Source organism: Zalophus californianus, chromosome 6 (assembly GCF_009762305.2).
Source record: "Zalophus californianus isolate mZalCal1 chromosome 6, mZalCal1.pri.v2, whole genome shotgun sequence".
NCBI lineage: Eukaryota > Metazoa > Chordata > Mammalia > Carnivora > Otariidae > Zalophus > Zalophus californianus.
Window position 1 is genome coordinate 42,806,261 of NC_045600.1, and position 27,103 is coordinate 42,833,363.

At 41.0% G+C, this 27,103-nt stretch overlaps 1 protein-coding gene across 7 annotated transcripts in view; it reads right to left on the reverse strand.

The window, feature by feature from the left end:
- Window positions 1-6,125: 6,125 nt before the first annotated feature.
- The window catches only part of PELI2 (pellino E3 ubiquitin protein ligase family member 2), a 556,167-nt gene continuing 535,189 nt past the window's right edge, over window positions 6,126-27,103 (reverse strand). For 5 of the 7 annotated variants that reach the window (XM_027571669.2, XM_027571668.2, XM_027571666.2 and 2 more), the window contains 3 exons: window positions 24,485-24,682; window positions 17,246-17,434; window positions 6,126-10,825 (listed from right to left, as the gene is read on the reverse strand). In XM_027571669.2, coding sequence (XP_027427470.1) covers window positions 10,259-10,825; window positions 17,246-17,434; window positions 24,485-24,682 — 954 coding nt within the window. In that variant the 3' untranslated portion in view covers window positions 6,126-10,258. The remainder of the gene's footprint in view (window positions 10,826-17,245; window positions 17,435-24,484; window positions 24,683-27,103) is intronic. The other 2 variants (XM_027571672.2, XM_027571671.2) reach the window with 2 other exon arrangements.

Consider the following 27,103-nt stretch of genomic DNA (forward strand, 5'->3'; position numbering starts at 1 on the left):
TCCAAATGTCTTTGCCGGAGGCGGAATTGCCCCGCCCTTGTCGGTCCGGGCTAAGGAAGCTGCTCCAGTTTGCTCTCAGGAGCTTTTGTTCCCTGCAAGCTCTCGGCACAGCTTTGGAGGACCAGGGCGAAAATGGCGGCCTCCCAGTCTCCGCCCGGAGGAGCCGAGAACTCAGGGCCCCACTCCTCAGTGCGCCCCCAGAGAAAAGCAGTCACTCCCGTGTCCCCGGTCTCCGGCCGCTCTCCATGCTCACCCGGCCTGTGATCGAGCGTTGCTATCTCTGGCACCCGACCCCGCTCGGAGTCTCCAAATCCAGCAGATCCCTGCAGTGCGTTCCCGCACCGCTCCTCCCCGGGAAGGAAGGGGAGTCTCCCCAGATCTGCTGCTTGTTGGGTCCTTGCTGGGGGAGCCGTGCCCCGACTGGGCCGCAGATCACAGTTTATGGCCACCCCGAGCTGAGAGCCCGCGCCTCGGCTCCGTCTCTGCAGCCGGCTTCCCCGCCCCGACACCTGGGAGCTCTGCCGCACTCAGGCACCCCCGGTCTCTCTGTGACCCCAAGGGTCCTGAGACCACACTGTCCCGGGAGGATTCCACCCCCCGCTTAGCCACTGCAGCGACGTCCCTCCGCCGAGCCAACTTTTAAAAGGTCCGATTTTGTGCTCCGCGGCTCTAGCACTTGCCAGAAGCGGCCGGCGGAGGCCCCTCCCCCGCCGTTTATCCTCCCGAATATCGCCTCGGATTCACTTCTCCGCACGTCCTACCTTCCAGTAAGTGGTCGCTTCTCTGTTCAGAGAGTTGTTGCTACTCTCCTGTTCGATCTCCTGTTGAGTTCGTAGGTGTTCAGAATGGTTTGATCCCTATTCAGCTGAATTCCTGAGACCAGACAAAATCTAGGTCTCCTACTCCTCCGCCATCTTGCTCCGCCCCCCCTCTTGTGTTTTTGATAGTAGCCATTCTGATAGGTATGAGGTGATAGCTCATTGTAGTTTTGATTTGCATTTCCCTAATGAGTGATGTTGAGCATCTTTTCATGTGTCTGTTGCCCATCTGTATGTTTGTTTGGAGAAATGTCCATCCATGTCTTCTGCCCATTTTTTAATTGGATTGTTTTTTGAGTGTTGGGTTGTATAAGTTCTTTATGTATTTTATATACTAACCCCTTATTGGATGTGTCATTTGAAAATATCTTCTCCTATTTAGTAGGTTGTATTTTAGTTTTGTTGGTTGTTTCCTTTGTTGTACAGAAAGCTTTTTATTTTGATGTAGTTCCAATAGTTTATTTTTGCTTTTGTTTCCCTCGCCTCAGGAGCGGTATCTAGAAAAGTCTTGTTATGGCTGATGTCAGAGAAATTATTGCCTGTGTGCTCTTCTAGGATTTTTATGGTTTCAGGTCACACACATAGGTCCTTAATCCATTTCCAGTTTTTGTGTATGGTGTAAAAAAGTGGTACAGTTTTATTCTTTTGCATGTAGCTGTCCAGTTTTCCCCACACCATTTGTTGGAGAGACTTTTCCCCCATTGTATATGCTTGCCTCCTTTGTTGTGGGTCAATTGACCATCTAATTGTGGGTTTATTTCTGGGCCTTCTATTCGGTTCTGTTAATCTCTGTGTCTGTTTTTGTGCCAGTACAGTACTGTTTTGATCGCTACAGCTTTGTAATGTATCTTCAATTCTGGGATTATGATACCTCCAATTTTGTTCTTTTTCAAGATTGCTTTGGCTATTTGGGGTCTTTTGTGGTCCATACAAATCTGAGGATTATTTGTTATAGTTCTGGGGAAAATACTGTATTTTGTTTGGGATTGCCTTGAATGTGTAGATTGCTTTGGGTAGTATGGACATTTTAATACTATTCTTTTAATCCATGAGCATGGAACGTCTTTCCTTTTGTTCATGTCTTCTTCAATTTCTTTCATCAGTGTTTTATAGTTTTCAGATAACAGATCTTTCACCTCTTTGGTTAACTTTATTCCTAGGTATTTTATTCTTTTTGGTGCTATTGTGAATGGGATTGCTTCTTTAATGTCTTCCTGCTACTTCATTATTAGTGAATAGAAATACAACAGATTTGTGTATATTTGTATTCTGCAACTTTACTGAATTCACTTATTCTAGTATTTTTTAGAGTCTTTAGGGTTTTCTATATAGGGTGTCATGGGTTATATGATCTTACAGAAAATTTTCTGAGACTTAATTTATAAAGATTACATGTTAGGAAATGTTTCTGCAAGGGAAAAATAAAAACTACTATTATTTACTGAGCACCTATTATGTACTATAGTGCATTAAGTATGTTATTTTCACATCTCTAAGGAGTAGAAGCACTATTATCATTTCTGTTTTATAGATGAGGATATACTTGCCCATCCACTTAACCCAATGAATGGAATTAGCAGAACATTTCCAGAATACATGCCAAAATGAAACTGTAATTAAAAAAGTTTCCCTTTGTAACTTTTATTAGAAATACATCACTAGATGTAGAAACCCAAAGCCTGTGAAAGGTGCTGTGATGACATCCACTTTGCTGATACATGGCAAGTTTCCATCCTGTTTAATAACAATTTTGAGAACTCAGCAAACTCTCAGAATTATGTATAAATTTCACCTTTAACCCTGAACTCCATCAATGAATTTGAGAATTTCAAGATTCTTTCCATGTAAGGTGGAAATGGTTAAAGGCATGAACTGAAGAAACCAATGGTAAAGAATAGGGATGGAGCTGAGTCTGTTCTATTCACCTAAGAGAAAATGGAAGGTAGAATCATGGGGTAGGAAGAACTCTTGACTGGCTGGGTCATCCATTCCCATCTCCATTTGGGCCATATACTTCAGGTTTCCAGGAAACCACATTGGGTCAGCCAAAACCAATACACACAATGGGGATTCAGTAACTTGCCCCACAGAGGCATACGCTTCATACAATCATTTCGTTGAAGAAAAGTTTCCCAAAGCATGGAACATGCATTGCCTGAGGAATCATTTAGGTTGTCTGTCCAAAGTGTAAATTACTGGAGAGACCTAGAAAACTAGAACATCGCCAGCCTTGTAGATGCCACTAAAGAATCTGCATTTTCAGCAAACACCTCATGGCACTCTGATGTGACCTCAAATTTGAACCTGGAAGTAGGTAAGAAAGAATCCACCTTACCTTTTTTAACTAATAAGAATAACTTTATTCTTCAACTAGAACCTGTTTAGAAGACAAAAGAAGGAAGTAATGTTTAAGAGTAGTCCATTTGGGCATTCCAAAGTGTGTCCCATAATTGGCAGTGGGTGTTTAGGGGGACACAACAGCTTGAAAATAGTCTCCTCAGGCTTACAGCTTTGGCAGCCCTAACCACCACAGTCTCATTTTGCCAACCTTGGACACATTTTGTGCTTTAGGAGAGAAAACTTCCTTTTGTAGCTGTTTATGGAGAAACCCACTACAGATATATCAATCATTTTTCCCTCTTTTCCCAAAACCACATTTCAAAATTTTTATCAGTCTTTGTAATTAAATAACTAAATACCAGAATGAAATTGAAGTCACAAAAATTCATTTTTTAAGTTTAGAAAGATAGAGCTCCAAATACTAACAGTTTATTTTTGAGTGGTAGAGGAATAGGTTTTATTCTTCATGCTTCCCAGATTTTTAAATCTTTTACAGCGGCCCTCTGTTAGTTTTTATTTTGATTATAAGAATTTTCACATAAAAATACTTATTTGTTAGTCACCATACAGTACTTAATTAGTTTTTGATGTAGTGTTCCATGATTCATTATTAGCGTGTAACACCCAGTGCTCATTGCAACACATGCTTAAAAAAATTTAGAGAGAAAGCATGCACGTGAGCGGGGGGAGGGGCAAAGGGAGAAGGGTAGAGAGAGAATCTCAAGCAGATTCCCTGCTGAGCACAGAGCCCCATGGGGCTTGATCTCATGACCCTGAGATCATGACCTCAGCCGAAATTGAGAGTGGGATGCTTAACTGACTGAACCACCCAGGAGCTCCAAAAAATACTTTAAGAAAGTGGACTTTGAAGCCTCAGGATTGCATTCTATTTCTTCCAGAAATACGATTCTATTTTTTCATCCTAACAGCAAAAAGGGCAGCCCATCCTTAGGAATACAAAGTTCTCATCTAATCTTCTTAGTGGGCTTTTATCTATGCTCTTCTTCATCTAATGGCAAGTGGAAGTGTGATAGAAAGGAATATGCTGTTTTAAGAGAACATCTCAAGGTAGGCATGGGAGGATCCGGAATATTTTTATGGGAAGCACTAAGATTATGTGGTGCTGTATTTAAATTCTAGGATGCAAATTTTTCACGATCTAACATCTCTGAATTATGTATCTTTTAAAAAGTTTTGAGATCTAATTCAGACGTTGAAAGTCACCCTCTCAAAGTGTAAAATTTGTTTAGTATATTCAGAATTGTGCAACCATCACTGTTATGTAAATTTAGAACGTTTTCATGTAATCCTGAAAGTAAGAATGTAGTAATTACTCCTTGATTCCTCTCAGTGTCTGTCACTTATTAATCTGTGTTCTGTCTCTGTGATTATGCTTATTTTCTGACATACAATATGTGGTCTTTTGTGTCTGGCTTCTTTCACTTGGCATGTTTTCAAAGTTCCTATCAGTACTTCATTAATTTTTATAGCTAAATATTCCACTGTATGGATATATCTTGTTCATTCATCAGATGGACTTTTGGGTTGTTTCTACTACTTATTGATTACTATGAATAATGTTATTATAAATATTCATGTACAAGTTTTTGTGTGAACATGTTTTCAGGTCTCTTTGGGTACATATCTAGGAGTCACATGGCAATTGTCTATTTTACCTTATGAGAAACTGCCATACCATTTGTTCCAAAGTGGTTGTATGTACTTACAATCCCCTCCCCCCCAACAGTGTATGAGGGTTTCAGTTTTTCAACACATTGCCAACACTAGTTACTGTCTTATTTTAGCCATCATAGTGGGTATCAAGTGGTATCTCCTGGTTTTAATTTGCATTTCTCTGATGCCTCGGGATGGCAATCTTTTTATGTGCTTATTGGTTATTTCTATATCATCTTTGGTCAAAAGATTTGAGTAGGTATTTTTCCATTTTTTTATTGTGTTCTTTTTATTGATGAGTTAGGAGTTCTTCACATATTCTGGATACAACTTTTAATAGGATTTTCAAATTCTATTTTGTGGTTTGTCTTTTTACTTTCTTGACCATGTCTTTTGATGTATAAAACATTTTGTTTCAATGTGGAATTTAAGAAATGAAACAGATGAACGAAGGGAAAGAAAACATTTTTAATTTTGAAGCCCAACTTATTTTTTTATGTCATATTTAAGAAATCACTGACTGACCCAGGGTCACAAAAGTTTACTGTTTTCTTCTAAGAATTCTATAGTTTCAGCACTCTGATCCATTTTGAGTTAATTTTGGTGTATTGTGTGAAGTAGGAATCTAGCGTCATTCTTTTGTAGGTGGCTATCTAGTTATCCCAGTTCGATTTGTGGAAAATACCGTTCTTTTCCCATTGAATACTCTTGGCACCCTTGTCAAGTGCGATGTATCTCACAATTTTAAGTGGCTGTTCTTCTAAAATGCATCTTACAATTCAGGGATTCTTAAGTGTTCCAATACTTTATCAAATTTAATTCCTGAAATAAAAGCCCATGTTAATGTGCATTTTCTTTAGGGAAATGAAAAATCCATTTCCCTCAAAAATATTAAGCCTCCTTAAATATCAATGTGATGAGAAACTATCAAATACATATATTTTCTTATGAAAGACCTATTAGTTTAAGGCTTGAAGGCTTACCCATAATCCTTATGTTGTTAAAAGTGAATGAAGATTGTCGCAAAAGTAGCCATATGACTATAATGAACATGAAGAAAATCCATTCTATGAGCCAGGTTAATTCTCCTGGAAGTTAGATTTAAGCACTGATGGAATTTTTTTAATAAAAAAAATGGGATTTTCAAAATCAGATTTAAATATGTATTGTGTGGAATAGAATACAATAAGCTCAAGTATTTGGGATCAACTTGAAAGTTGAGAAATGTAAAACTCAAGTCTACTTTTGTATCAGCTTCGTATTAAATGTCCTGATAAACCCCCAGGCAGCCACAGAGTCTGAAGACAATGACTCACAAACATACTGAGATCCATTTAATAATTTTTGAAGATTTTTTTTCCTGTAAAATGGCTTGTATTTCCACAGGTACAATAGTGAAGAAATAAACTTTTCAATTTGACATGAAATATAAAAGAACAGTTTTACAAATATATCCATAAAATTTAACTGCTCATAACACTATACATTGGTAAATATGACCACCCCTTAACTTCTAGACTATTTAATACAGAGAAACAATGTCATCTCAGCTAAAAAGAAATAATTTCCCTTTCATTTTTATTTTTGTTTAGAAACGGTTAAGTAGAACTGGAAAAATATTTGCTTCTTCCTGTCTTCCTCTAGGGCTTTTTCATGAGGGCGAAAACTTGAGAGGATATAAGTTTTACTGAAAAGAAGCACTGAACCTTATTTGTTTTACTACTTCAGCAATGCTTATGTTCTTAAAAAAAAAAAAAAATTCCTGGAGCTGTCTCATTGGCCTTTGGGTCATGAAGAAATAACAGAGCTCTGCTCTATTTCCAGCCCTGGAGAAGGAACTTCATACCCTCAGCCCACGAAGGCTAAACTATGGGGATAGAAGATTGCCTGCCAAGGGAACGGAGCTGGATCTGGCTTAAGATCAAGGTTCTGTGGTTTGCCTATCAGAAATTCCACTGTTACAAGGCAAAATTGCATGAAGATAACTAGCTTGTAGCCAGCATGAACAATGCCATGATCACACATCCTTTCACACGAATCCAAAGCACAGAATGGCTTTCAAAAAAGTTGATCAAAATCCTAGACCTGCAGGTAACAATTCTGTAACCTATGAGAAAAGGAGAAAACATGCTCCCTTTAACTGTCAAAATTACCCAAATCACACTACTGAGCTCCCAAAACACAGGGGTTTGAGTTTTATGTAAGCAAAAATAAAGCAACTGAAGCTTTATGAAGAGTTCTCAAATTTCCTAATACAGTATCTGCAATAACTTAAGATTTCCCTATTGATGCTGGAAATAAATTCTATTACAATCATGTATATGCCAGTTCCTGGCATATTTCTGCATCCAGATTCATTAGTCTCCTTCATGGAGCCCATCATTTTTCCAATGGCTTTCTCCTTTCTTTAAACCCTAACCCTGAAATTCTATAACCAGTTATATCACGTGGCTTCCCTGAGGCACAAAGGTACCAAACTCTATAATTAACTATTGAGGAATGATAAATATGCTCTCTATTTATATTAAAAGATTTTAATTCTTTTGGGCCACAGTTGGGGGAAAAAATAAAAAACCCAGAAAGTTTAATACTTACTCTGCAGTGTGAACCGTAGCCCTTTTTGCAAAAAGCGAAACCAAATAAGGGAAATGTTGAGTTGCAGCATGCATGACCCGACAGCACCGATTATTAATAAAAAAAATTCCAGACTAGAAAAATATTCAGAGTTGTATCCCATCCACCTTTTTTTTGTTTTGTTTTGTTTTTAAATAGTAAACTGACAACTGAAAAAAATTAACTATGGGAATACATCACTGGGGTTTTACTTCTGGTGACCTCTTCACAAAAGGCATTTTGGTCAGGCCAAGATCAGGATAATCGGTCAGCAGTTTCCTATGTGGACACCTGGAGGAGTGGGACTCCCCCCTTAATGTGGTGGGGCAAGCAAGACAAAAACAGAAGTAACCTCTGAGAAGTTTTTTCTAAACTGCATTACTCCATAGAGCTGGAGCTCTTTAATCTCACAAAATGAACTACTCTCAGCTCTGGAGAAAACTCCTTAGTCCAAATTCTAAGCAACCCTTACGAGAAGTGGCCAACAGGAGCATGGCCTCTTTTTGCAGACTTCTCTGCTGTTCCTTCGGTGGAGTGGGAGGGGACCTCACTTGGAGGTTGAAGGAGATGCAATGTGGACAGAGGGCAGTGCACCGTTACCCCCTTCCAAGAGCTTGGAATTTATTACTCCAAGTTCAAATTTACTGCGTTATCTCCATTTACTGAAAGTAAAAAACAAAACAAAAACACAGAACTTTTCACGTCGGAAGATTATTTGGGGGCATGTGTTGCACTTAAAACTGCTAGACCCTGAACTATTATAGTCCTTGAAATGGAAGATTACAGCAGATCGTCGTAACTTTCCAGAAATGTTTCTGATAGGGAAAATCCAGCCCTTCTAGATGCAAGGCCATTTACCTTACAAGATGCTTTTAGAGTATCAAGACTCCTCAAACCACCTTCTAGCCTAACAGCAAGAAAAGGGACTGTTGCCTCCTTTGTCATTTTGTGGAGCCCAAAGGAGCACAAACTGAAAAGACACTCTAAGTGAAAGCTAATCCTTGGGGACAGACTACCTAAAAAGGCATTTGATACGTTATGATTTATTCTCCCTGAAGACAAAATGAAATTACCTACAGAATAGAGTAAGCTATCAAGGACTGTTTTTGGATTTTTCACATCACTTAAAAATTACCAAAACAAAACAAAGCCTCCTCCTTAATGATAATCTCCTTTGAAAAGTAAAGCTTTTTTAAAACTGAGCTGAACTTTCTAGATATTAGGTCAAATTAAATAGCAGCAAAGATAATCTAATCACTTTCAGGAAAAAAGACATTCACAATGTGTTAGAACAACTGAAAATAGGGCAACATATTTACCAGTAGGCAAAACTTGGAAAGACATTCAAGTATGAATACAGTATGTGAGAATCCTATAAATTCTATACCCTTACAAAGGTTAAAATGTAGCATGGATCTGTAATGGTCAACTTAAGAGGACGTCAGTTTAAATAAATACTTGCTGCTTGTGGCAGGATCCGCTTCATGGCGGCCAGCTGTGGCAGTCTCCTGGCCTAAAGAACCTTTACATTCTGGGAGCGGTGATGAGGACTGAGGACCAAGAATGAGCATCTGAGAATTATTCAAAATGAACGGAACTAACAGAAGGATGGTGGCGCTCATATGAAATTCTGATTTAATTATTCCTCAGTAAACACTCATTTGCTCTCTTGAAATCAGGAATTTCAAATTATCTCTGCAGATGTACCACTTGGTGTTGTGTATATCTAATGATCCCATTTAAATTTAGTTTGATTTGCAAACATTTTCGAAACTTACAGGGCTCCATAAGCCGGAGAAGGTGACAGATGGCAAGGGAGAGAGTGAACCAAAATGACTGCATCCTTGTGAGCTGTTGCTTTTCGGCTCCCAGAGTTTTGGTTGCCTTAAGAAAAACTTACGAAACCCCAACAAGTGGTTTTAAAAAGTAAAACTTTTTTAATCCTAAATCCTAAACAGTCCAAGTAAATAAACTCGATGGTGTAGTACCTAGGCCATGCCACAATAATCACCCTCAATTACTGAATTTTTAGGAGTTGCTGCATTTTAATCAACTAAACAGTTCTGGCCATGCACGCGGAGTATCACGGACGTTAACAAAAAGCGGACTAAGAAGTTACGGAAATTTCTTTGAAATGCCAAGGTATTTGATGACTATGTGGATAAAGTCACTGAATTCCACCAAAGTAAAAAAACAGGACGGCAGCATAGGGATGTTCTTTCCCCCCAAAAAGAAAAATCCGAAAGCCCCCGATTTCAGAACGAGCCCCTGTGTCTAAGGTCTCCTGTCTGCCACCCCCGTGGTACGGAGCGGCGGATTCGAAGCCGCGCAGCTCCCAGCCACGGTCAAGTATTTGTAGGCACTGCACGGCTCGCCGGTACCACCTACGCCACGCAGCACGGGAGGGCGCACATTAAGAGCCAACAACTTTTGAATACATTTCTTCTACATTTGTAAAATAGGATTTAAAAACTCGTCCCAAGTTTACAAAGGAAAACGTCGTTTAAAAACCCCCAAGGTTAAAGTAAAAGCATGGCATTTGAAATCCAATTATTACAAAGATAGGATGGTTTCATCAAGCATACTTCAAGGACAATGCCGCTGTTTGGAGCATGCACCACACCACTGCGATCTTAAATTCCGGGCATGTTTCATTGCCAGGGCCCCCCCTTCTCGTCGTTCCCCCCAACCCTCCAGCCTCAGGCCCCCCTCTTCCCCTTAATAACCAGAATTATAAAAAGGTAAAATCTACAGTTAGTGGCAAAATCTTCACAGTAACTTGTTAATAAAGTCGTAGGCGGCTGTCAAAGACATCAGTCCACGGGACCTTGGAAAATTAATTTGATGCAGTTCTGTTCCCCAACCAGCTGCGTGGCACAGAAAGGGCAGGCAGCATGGAACGCGTGAGTTCCGTGAGGCAACGGGATCTGCGACCAGTATTTCGCGGACTTCTCTGAGCACACGTGTCCACAGGGGGTGAAAGCGTGAGTGGGGGGTCCGGCGTCGACATAGAAGCCCGCCTCGCAGCCGAGCCAGAGCGGAACATAGGGGCCCACAGTCCTGCACATGGGACACTCTCGCTCGTTGGCCTCCGTGTCGCTCCGGTGGCCCCAGTTGTGGTAGCCGTGCACGTGGCCGCAGCTGAGGTAGGCCCAGGGCTGCTTCTCCTCCACCACCTCCTTCCTGTTGATGCTGGGGAAGGCCAAGGTGTTGAGCCCCACGGGACACTGCGGCCGGGCGGCGTTGATCTCCTGCCGCAGGGCTTCGATGTGCTTCTGCGTCGGCGTGTGGAACAGGCCGTCCGCCGTCCTCCAGAGAAGCGTGGCCCCGCAGAGGTCGATGAGGGAGCCGTCCTGCAGGACGTTGGTCTCGCTTTCCACCTACAACGAGTTCGAGTCAGGCAGGCTTTGTAAAAAACACAATTCAGCCCCGCGCGCTAACAATTCAAGTAAACACCTGCAGGCAGCTTCCGCCGCTGCCTCCCCGAGAGGCTCCAGGAGCGTGTTCCTCCCCGCGTCCCCTTTGTTTCCTCACCGGGACACGGGATGGAATAGGGCTAGGCCAGCCTCACAAACCCTAAGCACAGATGCACCTAGCTTTACGTGTTCCATTGCTGTAGTGATTATTTTAACCAACTTTACAAATCTTAGGTTTTCATCTTTCCTCAGAGTCAGTAGCACCATTGCTCCTTGACCTCACAAGGGGCAGGACATGTCCCACCGGTGCAGCAGTGAGGATTCCTACTCCTTGTGACTAGAGCCGATCCAGGTCCTTGGAGGACCCTGTGATAATGACTGCAGTGGCCCAAATAATGCCTGGGGATCCTTAGCTTCATTCAATCTATTGTTTGTCCTGCACTTCTATGGTCTGGAGCAGAAGCGTTCGCCATTAGCCGTTTTTTAAATTTAAATTCAATTAGCCAATGTATAGTACATCTTTAGTTTCAGAGGTAGAGTTCAGTAATTCATCAGTTGCATATAACACCCAGTGCTCATCACATCACGTGTCCTCCTTAACGCCCATCACCAAGTTACCCTGTTCCCCCACCCCCCGTCCCCCCCAGCAACCCTCAAGAGGTTTGTCTCCTCAGTTTGTTTCCCATAGTTAGGAGTCTCTCATGGTTTGCCTCCCTCTCTGATTTCTTCCCAGCAATTGCACTACTAGGTATTTACCTTAAAGATGCAAATATAATGATCTGAAGGGGCACCTGCTCCCCAATGTTTATAGCCGCAATGTCCACAAGAGCCAAACTATAGAAAGAGCCCAGATGTCCACTGACAGAGGTTGTCACACACACACACACACACACATTACTCAGCCATCAAAGGATGAAATCTTACTTACATCCATGTGGATGGAACTGGAGGGTATGATGCTGAGTGAAAGAAGTCAATCAGAGAAAGAGAAAGGCTTCACTTTTAAAAGGATTGCACGCTACACACCAGGTGCTCACAAGTCGGACTAACAGCTGATGAGCAGCTGTTAGACACGGCAGGCAGAGATCCACCCACCGCCTCCACAGACCGGTGTGCTCTAAGACCTGGGGGGTAATAAAGCTTCTCTACCCATCCTGCAGCGCCCTTGTCTTTAGGAGCGGGAGGCAGACATGCTAGAGCCAGGAGCCAGCGAAAGTCAGAGCGCTGCAATCGTCACGTGAGGCCACATCACCAAAGCGGCTAAGAGCGGGGACTTCACAGCCTGTGGCCTCGGTGTGCACTCTGGCTCGGTCACGCACTAGCTCTAACCTGGGGCAGTTACTTCAGCTGCCTGAGCTTCAGTTTCCCCTTCTGTAAAACTGGACAAGAAGAGGGTGAGTGTTAAATACTACAAAGAAAGTTCTTAGAACCCCATCTGGCATGCAGTAAGCAGGATGCAAATGTTTGCTACTGTTACTTTGATGATAGGAGGTCAGAAATGCTTTTTAAAAAAGATTTCTCTGGAACAGAGACTTGAAAAATTTTTGTCAGGAACCAGTGGGTGGCAGAGAAGACACTCCAGAAAGAGGGATGCAGAGGCCACAGGGCGTGCACACGGAGGGAGCTGCAGGCCTGCCCTGGGCGACCAACGGGAGTTGGGGGTGGGGGGCGAGCCTCAGGCTGCGGCTTCTTCCTGGCTGGCCTCCTGTGCCCAAGGGAAGGGGTGCAGAGCTTTCAGCAGCTATAGAAGAACAGATCTGCCTTTCCAAAAGGCCACTTCAGAAGTGTGGAGGAGGGAATGGATGGGTGTAGCCGAGAGGGAGACCCTGGGAGTTCTCGCCCCAGGCAAAGGGGGGGGGGGTGCACCTCAGCACAGATTATCAGCGGCACCAGCCAAGACAGAGAGAGTAAACTCAGAGGACTCAGCTCCTGATCTGAGGAAGACAGATGTATGGATTTGGCTTTATTGTCTGCATAGGAGGCGGCTTTCCAGGGACCAGGAATCTAGGAGAAATGGCAGATTGCGGGGAAAGGAGAGGAAGTTCAGTTTTGGGTGGGTAGAATCCGAGGGCTCGGGCAGAGGGTCTGTCACAGTGGTGCCCAGGAGCCTCACGTGGCTGCAGATCTGGCTTAGAGAAGCATGTCTGTGACTTTCTAGCATTGGGCCGAAGCCCTGGGAGTGGATGAGACTGCCCAGGCAGGGTCTCAGGGAAGGCAGAGAGGCCCGGGGACAGAACTGGGCCACACCCCCGCAAGGCCTGGGGTCGAGGAGGGGGGAGTTGGGGGGGCGGAAACTGTGTGAAGGGCAGCAGAGGTATAGGCTGAAGAGAAATTTTGTCATTCTCTGGCTCAAAGGTCTTTGCTGGCTCTCCACTGCCCTCAGGATCACCCCCAAACTTCACATGCTTAAAAGGCCATTCGCCACAGGGCCACAGGACCTTTCCTGCGGTGAATGAGGGCTGCCCTGATCTGAGTCCTTGCACACACTCGGCTGCTCTGTCCACAGGCCTGTGCGCAAGTGACCTCCACCTAGAATTCTCCAGCACAGCGCTGCACGCCCCACCCCAGGTCTGCCTGCGGTCAGGCACCACCACTCAACATTCAAGTCTCACGTGGTGCCACTCTGGAAGTTTTCCGTAAGCACCAAATATTAATAGTTAGAAAAAGTTGAAGTCCCAACAAAGTGATAAACCTTAATACTGCACAGGACAAGCACAGTGACCCCCCCTCTCAAATAACCTTTTAAAAAATCTGCTACTACCCTCTCCCCACCCAGTGCCACCCAAGTACTGCATGTCTCCTCGCCTCTCTTGGGCTGGCCTGAGGCTCCCTTCCAGGGCTGACCACAGGCAATTGTCAGGGATGCATCATCTAAGCACGTAACCATGTCTGAAAGAATAATGCTGACGTGGTAAGAAACTGGGGCTCGGGAGTGGCCACGCTGGTGAACCACCCCTTCTTTCCTTTCTATAGTGCAGTTCTTGGTAAACAATATCCTCTAAATTTTGAGTGGACAGCTTTTTATTTTGCACACATTCTTGACTCCAATGTCTAGGATAGGTGTCCCTCCAACGGTAGGACAGGTTCCTCCTATACCTTCTAGTACCTTCTCTACAAACGTGTTCATCACCTACAACATGTTACTGATTTGTTGCAACGTCTGTGACCTTCTCCAGATGGGACAATTTGAGGGCAGAGCCCTGGGCCTCCTGCTCACTGCTGGATTCTCAGCTCCTACCCCTGCTGGCTCAGAATGGCTACACAATCACGGGCTGCAGCGGGGCGCAGGGCCCCTCCCATCTGCACTTGGTTCTCTCAATCGTCCTAGAAGATACGGACCAGCTCTATTCCAACTGCTACTGCACAGGGCAACCAGGACCCCTGTCTACAGCCTGACTTCGGAACTGCTGGTAGACCTGCTTTCTCTCTTCCTGAACTGTTATTTCTCATGTGTTCTCTTTCAACTGTGAACACAATGCAGTTTTTCTGCAGACGACAATGTGTGAGAAGTACCATGGTAAAGACACCACTGTGTAGGGATGCAGGTTCGGATTTTATTTTTTAAAATTCTACCCGCCCCCCCCAAAAAAAGGCAAGGAGAAAGCCCGAGGAATCGACAGTGATATTGTAAAAGTAAGACACTTAAAACATAATGGCCCCTATCGATCAGATAGCTAAGGTTACGGTAGAGAGTTCAAATCCCCACCCACTACTTACAAGCAAGTATCAACTTTTTAAAGCCCTGCTTTTCTCATCTGTCACTGGGAACCATGACACTGATCTCATGAGGTTGCTTTGAGTGCTGCCTGAGAGACACTTAATATGAAGCACTTGGGAGAGTCTGTATGTAACACTATGGCTGTTTATATAGCACCTAAAATTAGGTAAGGAGATTAACTTAGCAGAATTTACAAAATTTTACAGAGCCAGTATAATTAAATACTCCAAATAGAATCTGAGACATTGTATGCCTAGTATAGCTCCAGCAGATATGTCTCTAGTACACTCACACCGAGTTGAGAACATTGATAATGTTCTAGGTAAAGGAGAGGATACAATTCAAAGTCTATTCACCTATTTATTGAGGGGGTTCAGCTCCTGAAAGGGCATTTCCTCCATATTTAATTAATTATGTTGATCAAGGACAAAGCTTTGCTGTGATGGGGAGAAACCACGGCAGTTAACACATCGGTACGCTGATCCACATGAAATGCCAAGTAGGACATTAACACGAAACCTTCTACCTGCACTAGTTCCACACTAAGAGCAGGAGGCATCTACTGCTTTTATAATATTCTGGATTTCCAGCAGATCATGTTAGTCTCCACATTTCTGTGTTAAACTGCAAACAGAGAGTACTGCCGGAGACCGTTCCCCAAATCTGATCTCCAGCTAGACCACTTACCTCAATGCTACCAGTCACAGGTACAGAACCAGAGTTAGAAATGGAAACCTAAACTCCAAGAATCAGCAGGTGTTCACCTCAGACAAACTTCCCCTGGTTAACAAGAGGGGGCTGCAAGGAGGCTGGGTCCTCTCATCCCCACAGCGTCTCCCACCATGAAAATCAGAAGGATGGGAGCTCAGAAACCTTTACTCTAGGCCAGGCCCATCATACATTATCAACTTGAGGCAGATCTAAGGGCCTCCTACAGGGACTAAGTTTAAAATTAGTTGAGATTTAACACAACCCATGAACACAGGCTATGTTTGGAGTCATTTCTTCTCAGGAGCACTGTCCCCTCCTCTGGCACACACAGCTGTCTGAGCTGGGTAACTGCACAATCACCGAGGTTAGGCAAGAAACTCATCCTATAAATGTGCCCTTTTAGACAGACAAGCCCCTTATGGACTCCAGCGAATGCTTTCTATTTCCCAGGGAAGCAAATGCTCTCGTGTAAACCCTCTCAGGTGAGGGCCGGGTGCTGCCCCCCACAAGATTATACTGAGTGGCAGCTTGGAGTCCAGATTCTCAGTCAGGGAGGATGGCATTTTAATCCCATCTGCTGCCACCTTCTCACTCTGGGACCCTAGGTAGTATTTAACTCTCTATGCCATACCTTCTCCATCCGTAAAATGGGCAGGATTCCACTTCCCTGACAAAGCTGCTCAGATTTCATAAGCTGAGGTCTCTGAAATGTTAACGTAATGCCTGCACCCAGCAACGATTTATAATGACTTCTACTGTTGCCATCATGACTGATAACCAGTTCAGCCAACCTAGGTCAGTTTTATATAAAGTCATCCAGTGATCAGAAACAAAGTTATTTGGAAAAACTGCTTTCATGGTCTGTTCCCTATTTACAGTCTCTTGAGAAGTGTTTAACAAGAGGTTATCGTATTTGCTCTGGTCTTAGAAAACACTTCTCATGTTTACTCAGCCAGGATGCTCTAATATTGGGCTTTATTGTAAAATGCTCAATAATAGTGTGAAATATAAATAAAAATAACAGTTCCCTACAAACAAACATCGAGTAGAGTCTAGCAAACCAGGTTAGTATAACAGTCCCTCTTCCCCCAACCTCCCGCCATCGCCACTTTTTTTCCATCTCAGTAACAGCTGGTTATCATCTTGCTGAAAAATGCTAGATCACTCTGTGCTTTTCTAGAGGGGTTCTGAAGGAAACATTTATTCTCTCTTGTTCTAGCTTCTATCTACCAATTAATTAAAAGCACTAGAGTCGAAAGTTTACTCAGAAACTTCTGGCGCTGTGCCACACAGCCATGGTAAGATCAGACACCTAAAACTTCCCATTTAAGGGCTTATAATTATTCACAGAAGAAAGAGTTAAAAAGCCAACTGCTTTAGGGCATTTGGGAGAAGCAGGGATATTTATAGGAAAATATTAACATGCCAAGTCAATGCCCTCAATGAATGATTTCAAATAAAAAGTTTTATGATTTTGGTGAATTACACAGGGTATTATATATTAATTTCTTACTATGAACTCAAGGAAAAAAAGCTAAGTTATCTTTCAGTTCCAGAAAGTCTAGTAAATAACTCTGTAATTCATAATTTTCACTACTCTTGGACAGCTCAGGATTTTTCCAAATTAGTAAAGTTTTACACTAAAAATAAGTTTCCCCTTCTTAAAGTGAATTTAAGCGGAATTTTGTAATGAAGCATATAATAAAAGATATGCTATTAAGGTAGTAAGGAGCAAAAAGATAATTTTCTTCTACTATGGGAAAAGCTTAATCATGGAAGGAAATAAGCCCATTTCCTTAGCATTTTCAGGGGCTTAGGGAATTCTCATTCTCCTAGGTCAATGGTCCACAGCACTGGTGCTTCCACAAAGGTTCTGGATTTCAGGGGAGACAAATGACAGCCCTTGAGCTAGGCTTTTGTAGTGTGGTACATTTTCCAGAGTGAAGACCACTCACCAGCTTTCCTCTTTGCTGGGCTGACCTGGTTTCTCGCAGGGTGTACACGTCTCCACAGACAGAGATCTCACGCCAGACCCCAGGCTGGGACTCCTCAGTGAAGCCCCCTCGGGGATGCATCACAAGGACGCCATTTGTAGTGAGCCCATCCATGTGGCCATCAGGGTTTTTCCATTTTGCTGCCTTTTCCTGGAGAGCATACCACAGAATAGAAAAAGCATGCTAAGATTAAGTTCAAAATGAAGGGATTCCAGAATCTCTTTAAGATCTCCAGTATGGGAAGAAGGAAGGAAAGTGATGAATTTTCATTTTCTATTTAAAGCTAATAATCAGAAGGATAAAATATGCAATTATTCTGATAACATGAAAGTGCTGAAATGTATGAATGATTTATCATTGGATATGCATTATATTCATCTTGGGAGCTTTAAAAAAAAAAAAAAAAAAAAGGAACCTGATGCCTGAGCCCTTCCCTCAGAGATTCTTTTCTATCCACCCCCTTACCCCTGGGAGATTCCAGGAATCTAGTATGTGTTCTTCAGTTCTATTTGTGCAATCCTTTTGCCTCTTATGCACCAGTGCTTTACATGTAATCATTACCTGGGACGTATACAGAAGGAAGGGGAAAAAGGAATTTTTATTAAACATACAAAATTTTAAAAAATGTTAAGCTAACAAGTTGTGGCCAGTATGTCTTGATAAATATCAATGTTTATATCCTCAAAGATGGAAGGTAAAGACAGCTTGATATAATGGCAGGACAAACACTCTTGGATGCCTGTGCCAGTGATTCTTCTTTCTTGAGGACAGAGCCAGATATTGCTCACATGACTCAGGAGTCAGTTCTGATTAGGATAAGCCCTCTTGCCAGTGACTGAGCTCTGGCCAATGAGACATGAGTGGGTCTTCTAGGAGCCTTCCTGGTAAGGTTCCTTTGCTCTAAAAAGAGAACAGGAATGGGGGAATGACATCAGCCTCCCAGTGGCAGAGCATGGCTGCACAGCATCCAGATCACCTGAGAGAGATCCATACATCCATGCCCATGAAACTGGGTGCATAACAGAGGAGAGTCGCTGGGGAGCCAGAGGTGACAAAGGCAGTGGCCAGTGGGCAGGGGGAGAGAGAGCGTGACCTTTTCTGACAAAGGAGGTGGAGGGTGAAGCAGGTTAAGTGGGGGTCTGCCCCACACATGTTCTATAGCTGGAAGGACCCACTGCTGTCTCTGAGGAAAGACTGCAGTGAGTGGGGGAAGGGAAGTAGGCAAAGAGAACTTCAGGGAAGGGTCCCCTACGGTCTGCCCCAGGGTTCTGGTCCATGGATTTCTGGACCACCCCCACACCCCCCACCCCACCTTAAAGATTCCCCTACCAGGCTGTGGGCACATCAAAGTCCCAAGAACTAAGTACATACCTCCCCCAGCTCTGCTGTACCCCCCCATTCCTTTTCTCTTGGTGCCCAAACCTCCAAACCTCTGAAAAGTCAGCCCCTACCCTCAAGAGAAACCAAAAATTTGTGCTATAGTGCCACCTTCTGGAAAACAAAAGGCTCCTAACTACCAACATGTTGAACTGTTAGAATCAAAGTAAACAGAACCTTGTGTAAATAGGGTGTTCCCTACTTCCAATGTGAGGACAGAGGTACTTTTAATCAAACATCAAGAAAAATCACAGTCATACAGTATCACAAAAAGAAAATGACAATTTTCCAGCAACTGAACCCAAAGATATGGAATACTGCAATCTAACAGATACAGAATTCAAAAAAGCAGTTATGAAGAAATTTAATGAGCTACAAGAAAACTCAGAATGGCAATACAATGACCTTAGAAATAAAACTAACAGAAGGAATACTTTACCAAAGGCACCAAAATTCTTAAAAAGAACCAAACAAATTCTGGGTCTGAATAACTCAATAAATGACATGAAGAATGCATTAGAAAGCACTGGAAATAGAGCAGATCAGGTGGAAGAGAGAATTAGCAAGCTGGAAGACAGGAACATAGAAATGATTCAGATGGAAGAGAGGAGAGAACTAAGATTTAAGAAGTGAAGAAACACTACAAGAGCTAGCAGACTCCATCAGAAAAGCCAACATAAGAATAATGAATTTTCTGGAAGGAGAAGAGAGGGAGAAAAGGACAGACAGCTATTTAAAGAAATAATTCCTGCGAACTTCCAAAACTTGGGGAAAGACCTGGATATGCAAAGTCCATGAAGCCAACAGAACATCTTATTATCTCAATGCAAGATCTTCTCCAAGACACATTATATTAACTATTAAAAGTCAATGACAGAATTTTAAAGGCAGCTAGGGAATAAAAAGACAGTAACCTACAAAGGAATCCCCATCAGGCTATCAAATTTCTCAGATAAAAACTGCCAGCCAAGAATATTCTACCCAGCAAAGTTATGCTTCAGATATAAAGGACAAGTAAAGACTTTCCCAGACAAACAAGAGCTGAGGGAGTTCACCATCTCTAGATTTGCCTTACAAGAAGTGCTGAAAGGAGCTCTTAAGCTGAAACGAAAAGACAGAGGCACACAAAACTCTGATTAAGGTGACAGAATTAGAAACTGCAACTCTTTGTAGTAATATGCTAAACTCTAAACTCCTAATGATAGCATAAAGGTTGAAGGCAAAGAGCATGAAAAATACCTATAATAAATAATAAATAAAAACAACTACAGCTACTACAACGTGGTAACAAAATCACAGCATAAAAAGAGATAATTTGTGATATGAAAAATATAAAAGAAAAAGAGTAAAATGATGGAATCTTCATAGGCAAAAGAAGAGAAACTGCTACCAGCAGAAAAAGGACTATTTTACCTATGAGTTGTTTTATGTAAACATGATAACCACAAAGCAAAAATCTAGAGCAGAGACACAAAACATCAAAAGTGGGGGAAGCTGAGCAAAAAGCACCATGGAAAACCACCAAGGTACAAAGGTAGGTAGAAATGGAAGGAAAAAGAAACAATAGAGAGACAAAATAACTAGAAGGCAAAAGAGAAAATGGCAGTAGTAAGTCCTTACATATCAACAATCACACTAAATGTAAATGCATTGAACTCAGCAAAAGGCATAGAGTGGCTGGATGGATTAAAAACAACAAAAAACCCAACTATATGCTGCCCTACAGGAGATTCATCTCAGCTTTAAAGACACACATGGGCTCAAAATGAAAGGATGGAAGATTATATTCTGCGCAAACAGAATCCAAGAGAAGGATGGTATAGTCATACTTACATCAGCCAAAATAGATTTCAAGCCAAAAAGGGTAGTAAGAGACAAAGTCATTACATAATCATAAAAGGGTCAGTACATCTAGAAAACATAATGATTGTAAATATATATGTGCCCAAAATATGAGTACCAAATTATATAAAGCAAATAATAACAGATCTAATAGAGAAATGGACCACAATATAATAACTGTAGGGGACTTCAATACCCCACTGTCAGCAATGGATGGATTTTTCAGACAGAAAATCACCAAGGAGACATTGGAACTGAACCACACTTTAGAACAAATGGACTTAGTAGACATATACAGAACATTTTATCCAACAGTAGCAGAACATATTTTTCTCAAGTGCACTGGAACATTCTCCAGGAGAGATAGGATAGGCCACAAAACAAATTTTAGCAAGTTTAAGAAGACTAAAATCATATCAACTATCTTCCCTGACCACAGTGGCATGAACTAGAAAGTGACAATGAAAGGGAAGTGAGAAGATCTACAAATATGTGGCAACTAAACAACTCCCTTCTAAACAACCACTGAGTCAAAGAAGAAATCAAAAGAGGAAAAATTATCTTGAAACAATTGAAAATGTAAACACAACATATCAAATATTGTGGGATACAACAAAAGCAGTTCTGAGAATCCTATAGCAATAAATATGCATATTAAGAAATTAGAAAAGTCTCAAATAAACAACCTAACTTTACATTTCAAGAAACTAGAAAAAGAAGAATAAAGCAAGCCCAAAGTTAGCAGAAGGAAGGAAATAAGGATCCAAGGAGAAATAAATGAAATAGAGACCAGAAAAACAACAGAAAAGATCAATGAAACTGAGAGCTGTTCTTAAAAAAGGTAAAAATCAACAAATCTTTAGCTAAACTAAGAAAAAAAGAAGACTCAAAATTAGATATGAAAGAGGAGATGTTATACCTGGTATTACAGACATACACAGAATCATGAAAGACTGCTAGAATGTAGAAGAAATAGATACATTTCCAGAAACACACATCTACCAAGACTGAATCAAGAAGAATCAGAAAATCTGAGCAGCCCAATAATGAGTAAAGAGATCAAATCAGTAATTTAAAAAAAATCCCAAGAAAACTCTAGGACTAGTTGGCTTCAACTAGAGAATGCTACCAAATATTTAAGGAAGAATTAACACCAATCCTCCTCAAACTCTTCCAAAATATTGAGGATGAAGGAATATTTCCAAACTCATTCCCTTGATACCAAAACCAGGTAAGGATACCACAAGAAAATTATAGAAATATAAGAAATATATCAGGGATATATCCCTGATAAATGTAGATGTAAAAGTTCTCAACAAAATATGAGCAAATCAAATTCAAGAACACATTAAAAGGATTATACACTGTGAGCAAGTGGGAGTTCCCCTGGGATGCAAGGATGGTTCAACGTATGCAAATCAATAAATGTAATACATTCTATCAATAAAATGAAAGATAATCACATGATCATCTCAATAGCTACAGAAAAAGCATTTGACAAAACACAACATCCTTTCAGAATAAAAACCCTTACCAGATTGGTTACAGAAGGACTATACCTCAACATAATAAAGGGCATATATGCCAAACCTACAGCTAATATCATACTCGATGAAGAAAAACTGCAAGTGTTTCCTCTAAGATCAGAAACAAGACAAGGATGCCCACTCTCACCATTCCTATTCAATATAGTGCTACATGTCCTAGCCAGAGCAATTAGGCAAGATAAAGAAATAAATGGCATACAAATTGGAAAGAAAGAAGTAAAACTATTGCTTAGCCCTATTTGCTAATGATACAATCTTGTATATTGAGAATCCCAAAGAAGCAGTCAAAAAGCTGTTGGAATTAACGATTTCAGTAAAGTGGCAGGACACAAAACCAACATAGAGAAGAAAGTTGCATTCCTTTACACTAATGATGAAGATGAGGCATTTGAAAAAGGCCTAAAGAAAACTATCCCATTTACAACAGCATCAAATACAGTAAAGTACTTAGGAATAAATTTCACCAAGGAAGTGAAAGATCTATACAATGAAAATTACAAACTTTGCTGAATTTGAAGACACAAATGGAAAGACACTCCATGTTTATGAATCCGAAGATTATTGTTAAAATGGCCATACTACCCCAATCCATCTATAGATTCAACACAGTCTCCATCAAAATATTAAAAGAATTCTTCACAGAAATAGAAGAAATAATCCTAAGCTTTATGTGCAACCACAAAAGACCCTAAATAGTCCAAAATTTAAAAACAACTACCATATGATCCAGCATTTCCACTTTAGGGCACATACTCAAAGGAAATGAAAACAGGATTTCAAGGAGATATATGCACTCCCATGTTTACTGCATTATTCCCAACAGGCAAGATATGGAAGCCATCCAATGCCCATCAATGAATGAATGGATAAAAAAAGACACTGTACATATTATTTACCCACGAGAAAGGAGGATAGCCTTCCATTTGCAACAACATAGATGGACCTTGAGCACGTTATGCTAAGCAAGTCAGAGAAAATATGTACTATATGATGTCACTTATATGTGGAATCTTAAAAAATTAAGCCTACAAAAACAGAGTAAAATGACAGTTACTGGGGATGGGATGGGTGTGGGTGGGGGAAACACAGGGAGAGTGGTAAGACGGATGGTGTTTAAAAGTACAAGCTTGTAATCAGCCACAGAGATCTAATGCACCGTGTTATGAATATAGACCATATTATTGTACTATAGTTGTGGGATGTGGTAAATAATCCTATATTGGCAATCATTTTACAACATATAAGTACATCATGGTAACATGGCTGCTGTACACCTTACACTTACACAAGGTTAAATGTCAAATTTACTCATTTGAAAAAGTAAATAAAAAAACAATAAAAAGAGATAAGGAAGAAACAGTGCCTCTGCCCCCGCCTCTTCAACTGGAAGTGGTCATGTGGCAGGGGGTGAATGAAGTGCAGAAGCCATCTCTCATCCCTAAGGCAGCCTGAGGAAGCAGATTTGCCCGGGGAGATAGGGGCAAGACAGAACGAACCTGCTTCCCTGGATGATACAGAATCACTGCATTACCCAACCCTGGAGCTGTCTTCCTTGGTGCTCCTTGTTACATGAAATAATACATTTTTATTATTGTTCAGGCCATTTAAAAAAAAGATTTGATTTATTTATTTGTGAGAGAGAGCGAGAGTGAGCAAGAGAGAGAAAGAGAGCATGTATGCGCAGGAGGGGGGGTAGGGGCAGAGGGAGAAGCAGACTCCCCACTGAGCAGGGAGCCCAAGGCAGGGGCGGCGGGGGTGGGGGGGTGTTATACGGGAACCTGAGATCATGACCTGAGCTGAAGGCAGACGCTTAAGTGACTGAGCCACCCAGGCACCACTGCTTAGGCCATTTTTAAAGGCCATTTTGAATGTTTTTTTTCCCCCCCTGCAAAAACATCCTGATTAAAAAAAAAAAAAAAACTATATTAAAATTGGATATTCACTAAAACTTCTGGGTTTCATTTACATGGAAGCCTTATGAAGCCAGAAATTTTTACTCTGTTTTGTTCTGTGATATCACACCTGTAACACCTGACATAGAACCCAGCAGCAAACACCCAATGAACATTTTTTGAACGAATAAATGAATGTCACTCTTTCCTTTGAACTCTATGTAGATTTGACCATTTATTTTTCCCACTGAAATAAACCCCCTTATATCTACTATAAATACATTAAATACGATGTTAATATACATTTTTAAAAAGTAATTACTGTACATATACACAATACAGCAAATGTAACAAGTATCAAGTAATGACTTAATTATTTTTAGATTCTTAAAAACAGCCTTTCAAACTCCACATCTGAAAACTAAAATCTCCAAATCTAACTGGAGGCACCGTGGAAAGCAGATTTTTGGCCACAATTAAATGTTATATCTGATGATAATGGGCGTTTTCCTTGAAACAATGTACTTAGTAATAGTACTTACTCCAAGAAATATGTTTTTGGAAGAGTCAAATCCGGCTGCGAATATCCGTGCTGTGTAAGGTTCGTTCCTGTCGCAGACAATCCTGCAGGCAAACCTGGATATGGTGCTCTGTGTAATCTGGGCCTCATCGTTGTTCTGACTGCCAGAAATTGTGTCTGTAACAACGAAGTCGATAGGGCTTTCTGTTGATCTGCCCACCTAAAAATCAAATGTACTCATGATTCGTTTGAAAAATATGTCACCATATTTTGTTCACATGGAATGAGTGTTCAGGATCCCTTTAACATTTATTATCTCTGCTCTGAGGGTAAGAATTTCATGAAAAAAATTTAGTTCTTTGCCTTTTCCTGTTTAGCTAAGGGAGATATTAGAGTAACCGATCATGAGATTTTATTTTATTTTTTTTTAAAGATTATTTTATTTATTTAACAGAGAGAGAGAGAGAGAGAGCACAAGTAGGCAGAGCGGCAGAGAGAGAGAAAGGCAGAAGCAAGCTCTCCGCTGAGCAGGGAGCCCGATGTGGGGCTCGATCCCAGGACCCTGGGATCATGACCCGAGCCGAAGGCACCGCTTAACCGACTGAGCCACCCAGGTGCCCCTGGATCATGAGATTTTAAATATTAAGAGAAAAGCTAAATTTTTTATTCTGGAGAAAAACATTAGATAGCGCCCCCTCCCCCCGAGATTGTATTTCTTGGATCAGGTAAAAACATTAACGGCAAATTATTCTCTACCCCACCCACTCCGCCCCCCTATTTCCAGCTGGAAAAAAACCCAAGATTTTAAAGAAAGCCAACAAACAGAGGAACTTTTGCCTGGCATCAAGGATTGGTTTTCCCCACTAAGTGAATCCACCAGTGACTCATGGCATAGAGCAAGAATAGCCCTAACCCCCACATAGATCAAATGCCTGTTGCCATTATTCAGTGTAAACGAAATGATGTAAAGGGCAATACGAGTCAGCCCAAAGTTTGGGATGAAGTCAGATGAAAGGTTCAAAAAGGTGGTCTTAACATTTCAAGTTTGGATTAAAAAAAAAACCTCTCTCTTGGGAAAGTCTAAAAAGCTGCCAACAATATTATGTTGACTTACTTTCTTTGGTAAGATTAAATGCTTTCAGAAAGAATATATTTCATTTGGAAGATCTTACAGTTCTAAAAAAAAAAAGGTTTTCATATTCAAAAACACCAATAAGACAGGTACTGCTCTGTCCTGTAAACTGGGAAGAGTTAAGTATTTGTTTACAAATAAAAAAAAATCCTCAAGACAAAATATTAAAACATTTTTGTAATGCTGTTCTATGAATCTCTGACCAGAAAACAGTGATACATGTTATTTATACACCACAGACTTTTTAAATTAAAATCATTTATATGTAAACAAATCATTTCTTACTAAACAGGATGTTAATGTTCTTTCCTAACGCTAGTGACTTTGATTTGGAAGCTGATGAGGGGAGGGACACAGGGAGCTCCCAGACATGTATGGAGAAGACCCCCAAAAGTCAATTTCTCAGCTATCTTTCACCTGATCTCAAAATTCTATCTAAAACATAAGATGTAATATATTTTTCATCCAAAGAAATAAAAGTGAAAAAATCCACATTATCTTGCATTATTTAGCTCTGTTTGCTTCCTGGAAAATTATTATTAAATTTCTTTTATAAATCTCACACATTTTCATGCATAGACTATCTCTATTAAACCAACAGACAACAGACATCTATTTTCTCTCTCTCTTTTTTTTACAACCCTTAATTTCTTGTTCTAATGAAATGTGCCTGGAATAAAATAAACCTCTGGATGCACTGAAACTCATCAATGTGAATAGATGCACATTCCCTGAATGTATGCATTTCAGGTTTAGAAAACATAAAACTTGTTAAAAAATGCAACATAAAATCTGAATTAAGAGATTATAAATCTTATATAATTCATCTTTCTAAAGTTGAGAGTCTTCCCTCGGCTAGATTCATTTAAAAGCTGGGTATGTGACTCAGAAGCTCTGATTCAGACTGCTTTTTTTTTTTTTTAAAGCTATTCTCTTAGCTACTTTGAGGTGTACAATACGGTATTATTAACCATAATCACCATGCTGTCCATTAGATTGCCCAGAACCTATTCATCTTACAGCTGGAAGTTTGTGCTCTGTGACCAACACCTCTCTATCCCTCCGCCCCTTAAGCCCCTGGTAACTACCATTCTAGTCTCTGCTTCTATGGTTTTGATATTTTTTTTTTAATAGAGTCCACATATAAGTGATATACAGTCTATGTCTTTGACTTATTTCACTCTAAAATATTTTTTAAACTAGAAAAGTAACAAATACTTATTGTAAAATATTTCACAAATACAGAAAAGAATAAAAAATAACATAAAGGCTACTCTAAACTCAGGAATCAACTTGTCCTGAACCTCTATTCCAACGAAGCTTAGGAGCGCAATGTGGAAAGTTCTAAAATTGCCTAGAGCTCTCACAAAGACAGTCTCTGACATAATTTCGTCACCTTCATGGAAGAGGGCAAAAGACTCTTCAAGCTCTGTTGTAAGTGCAAAGCTAAAACCATGCTCAAGTAGAATGTCACACAACTGTTACTGTCTACAAAGATTACTCTCTTCG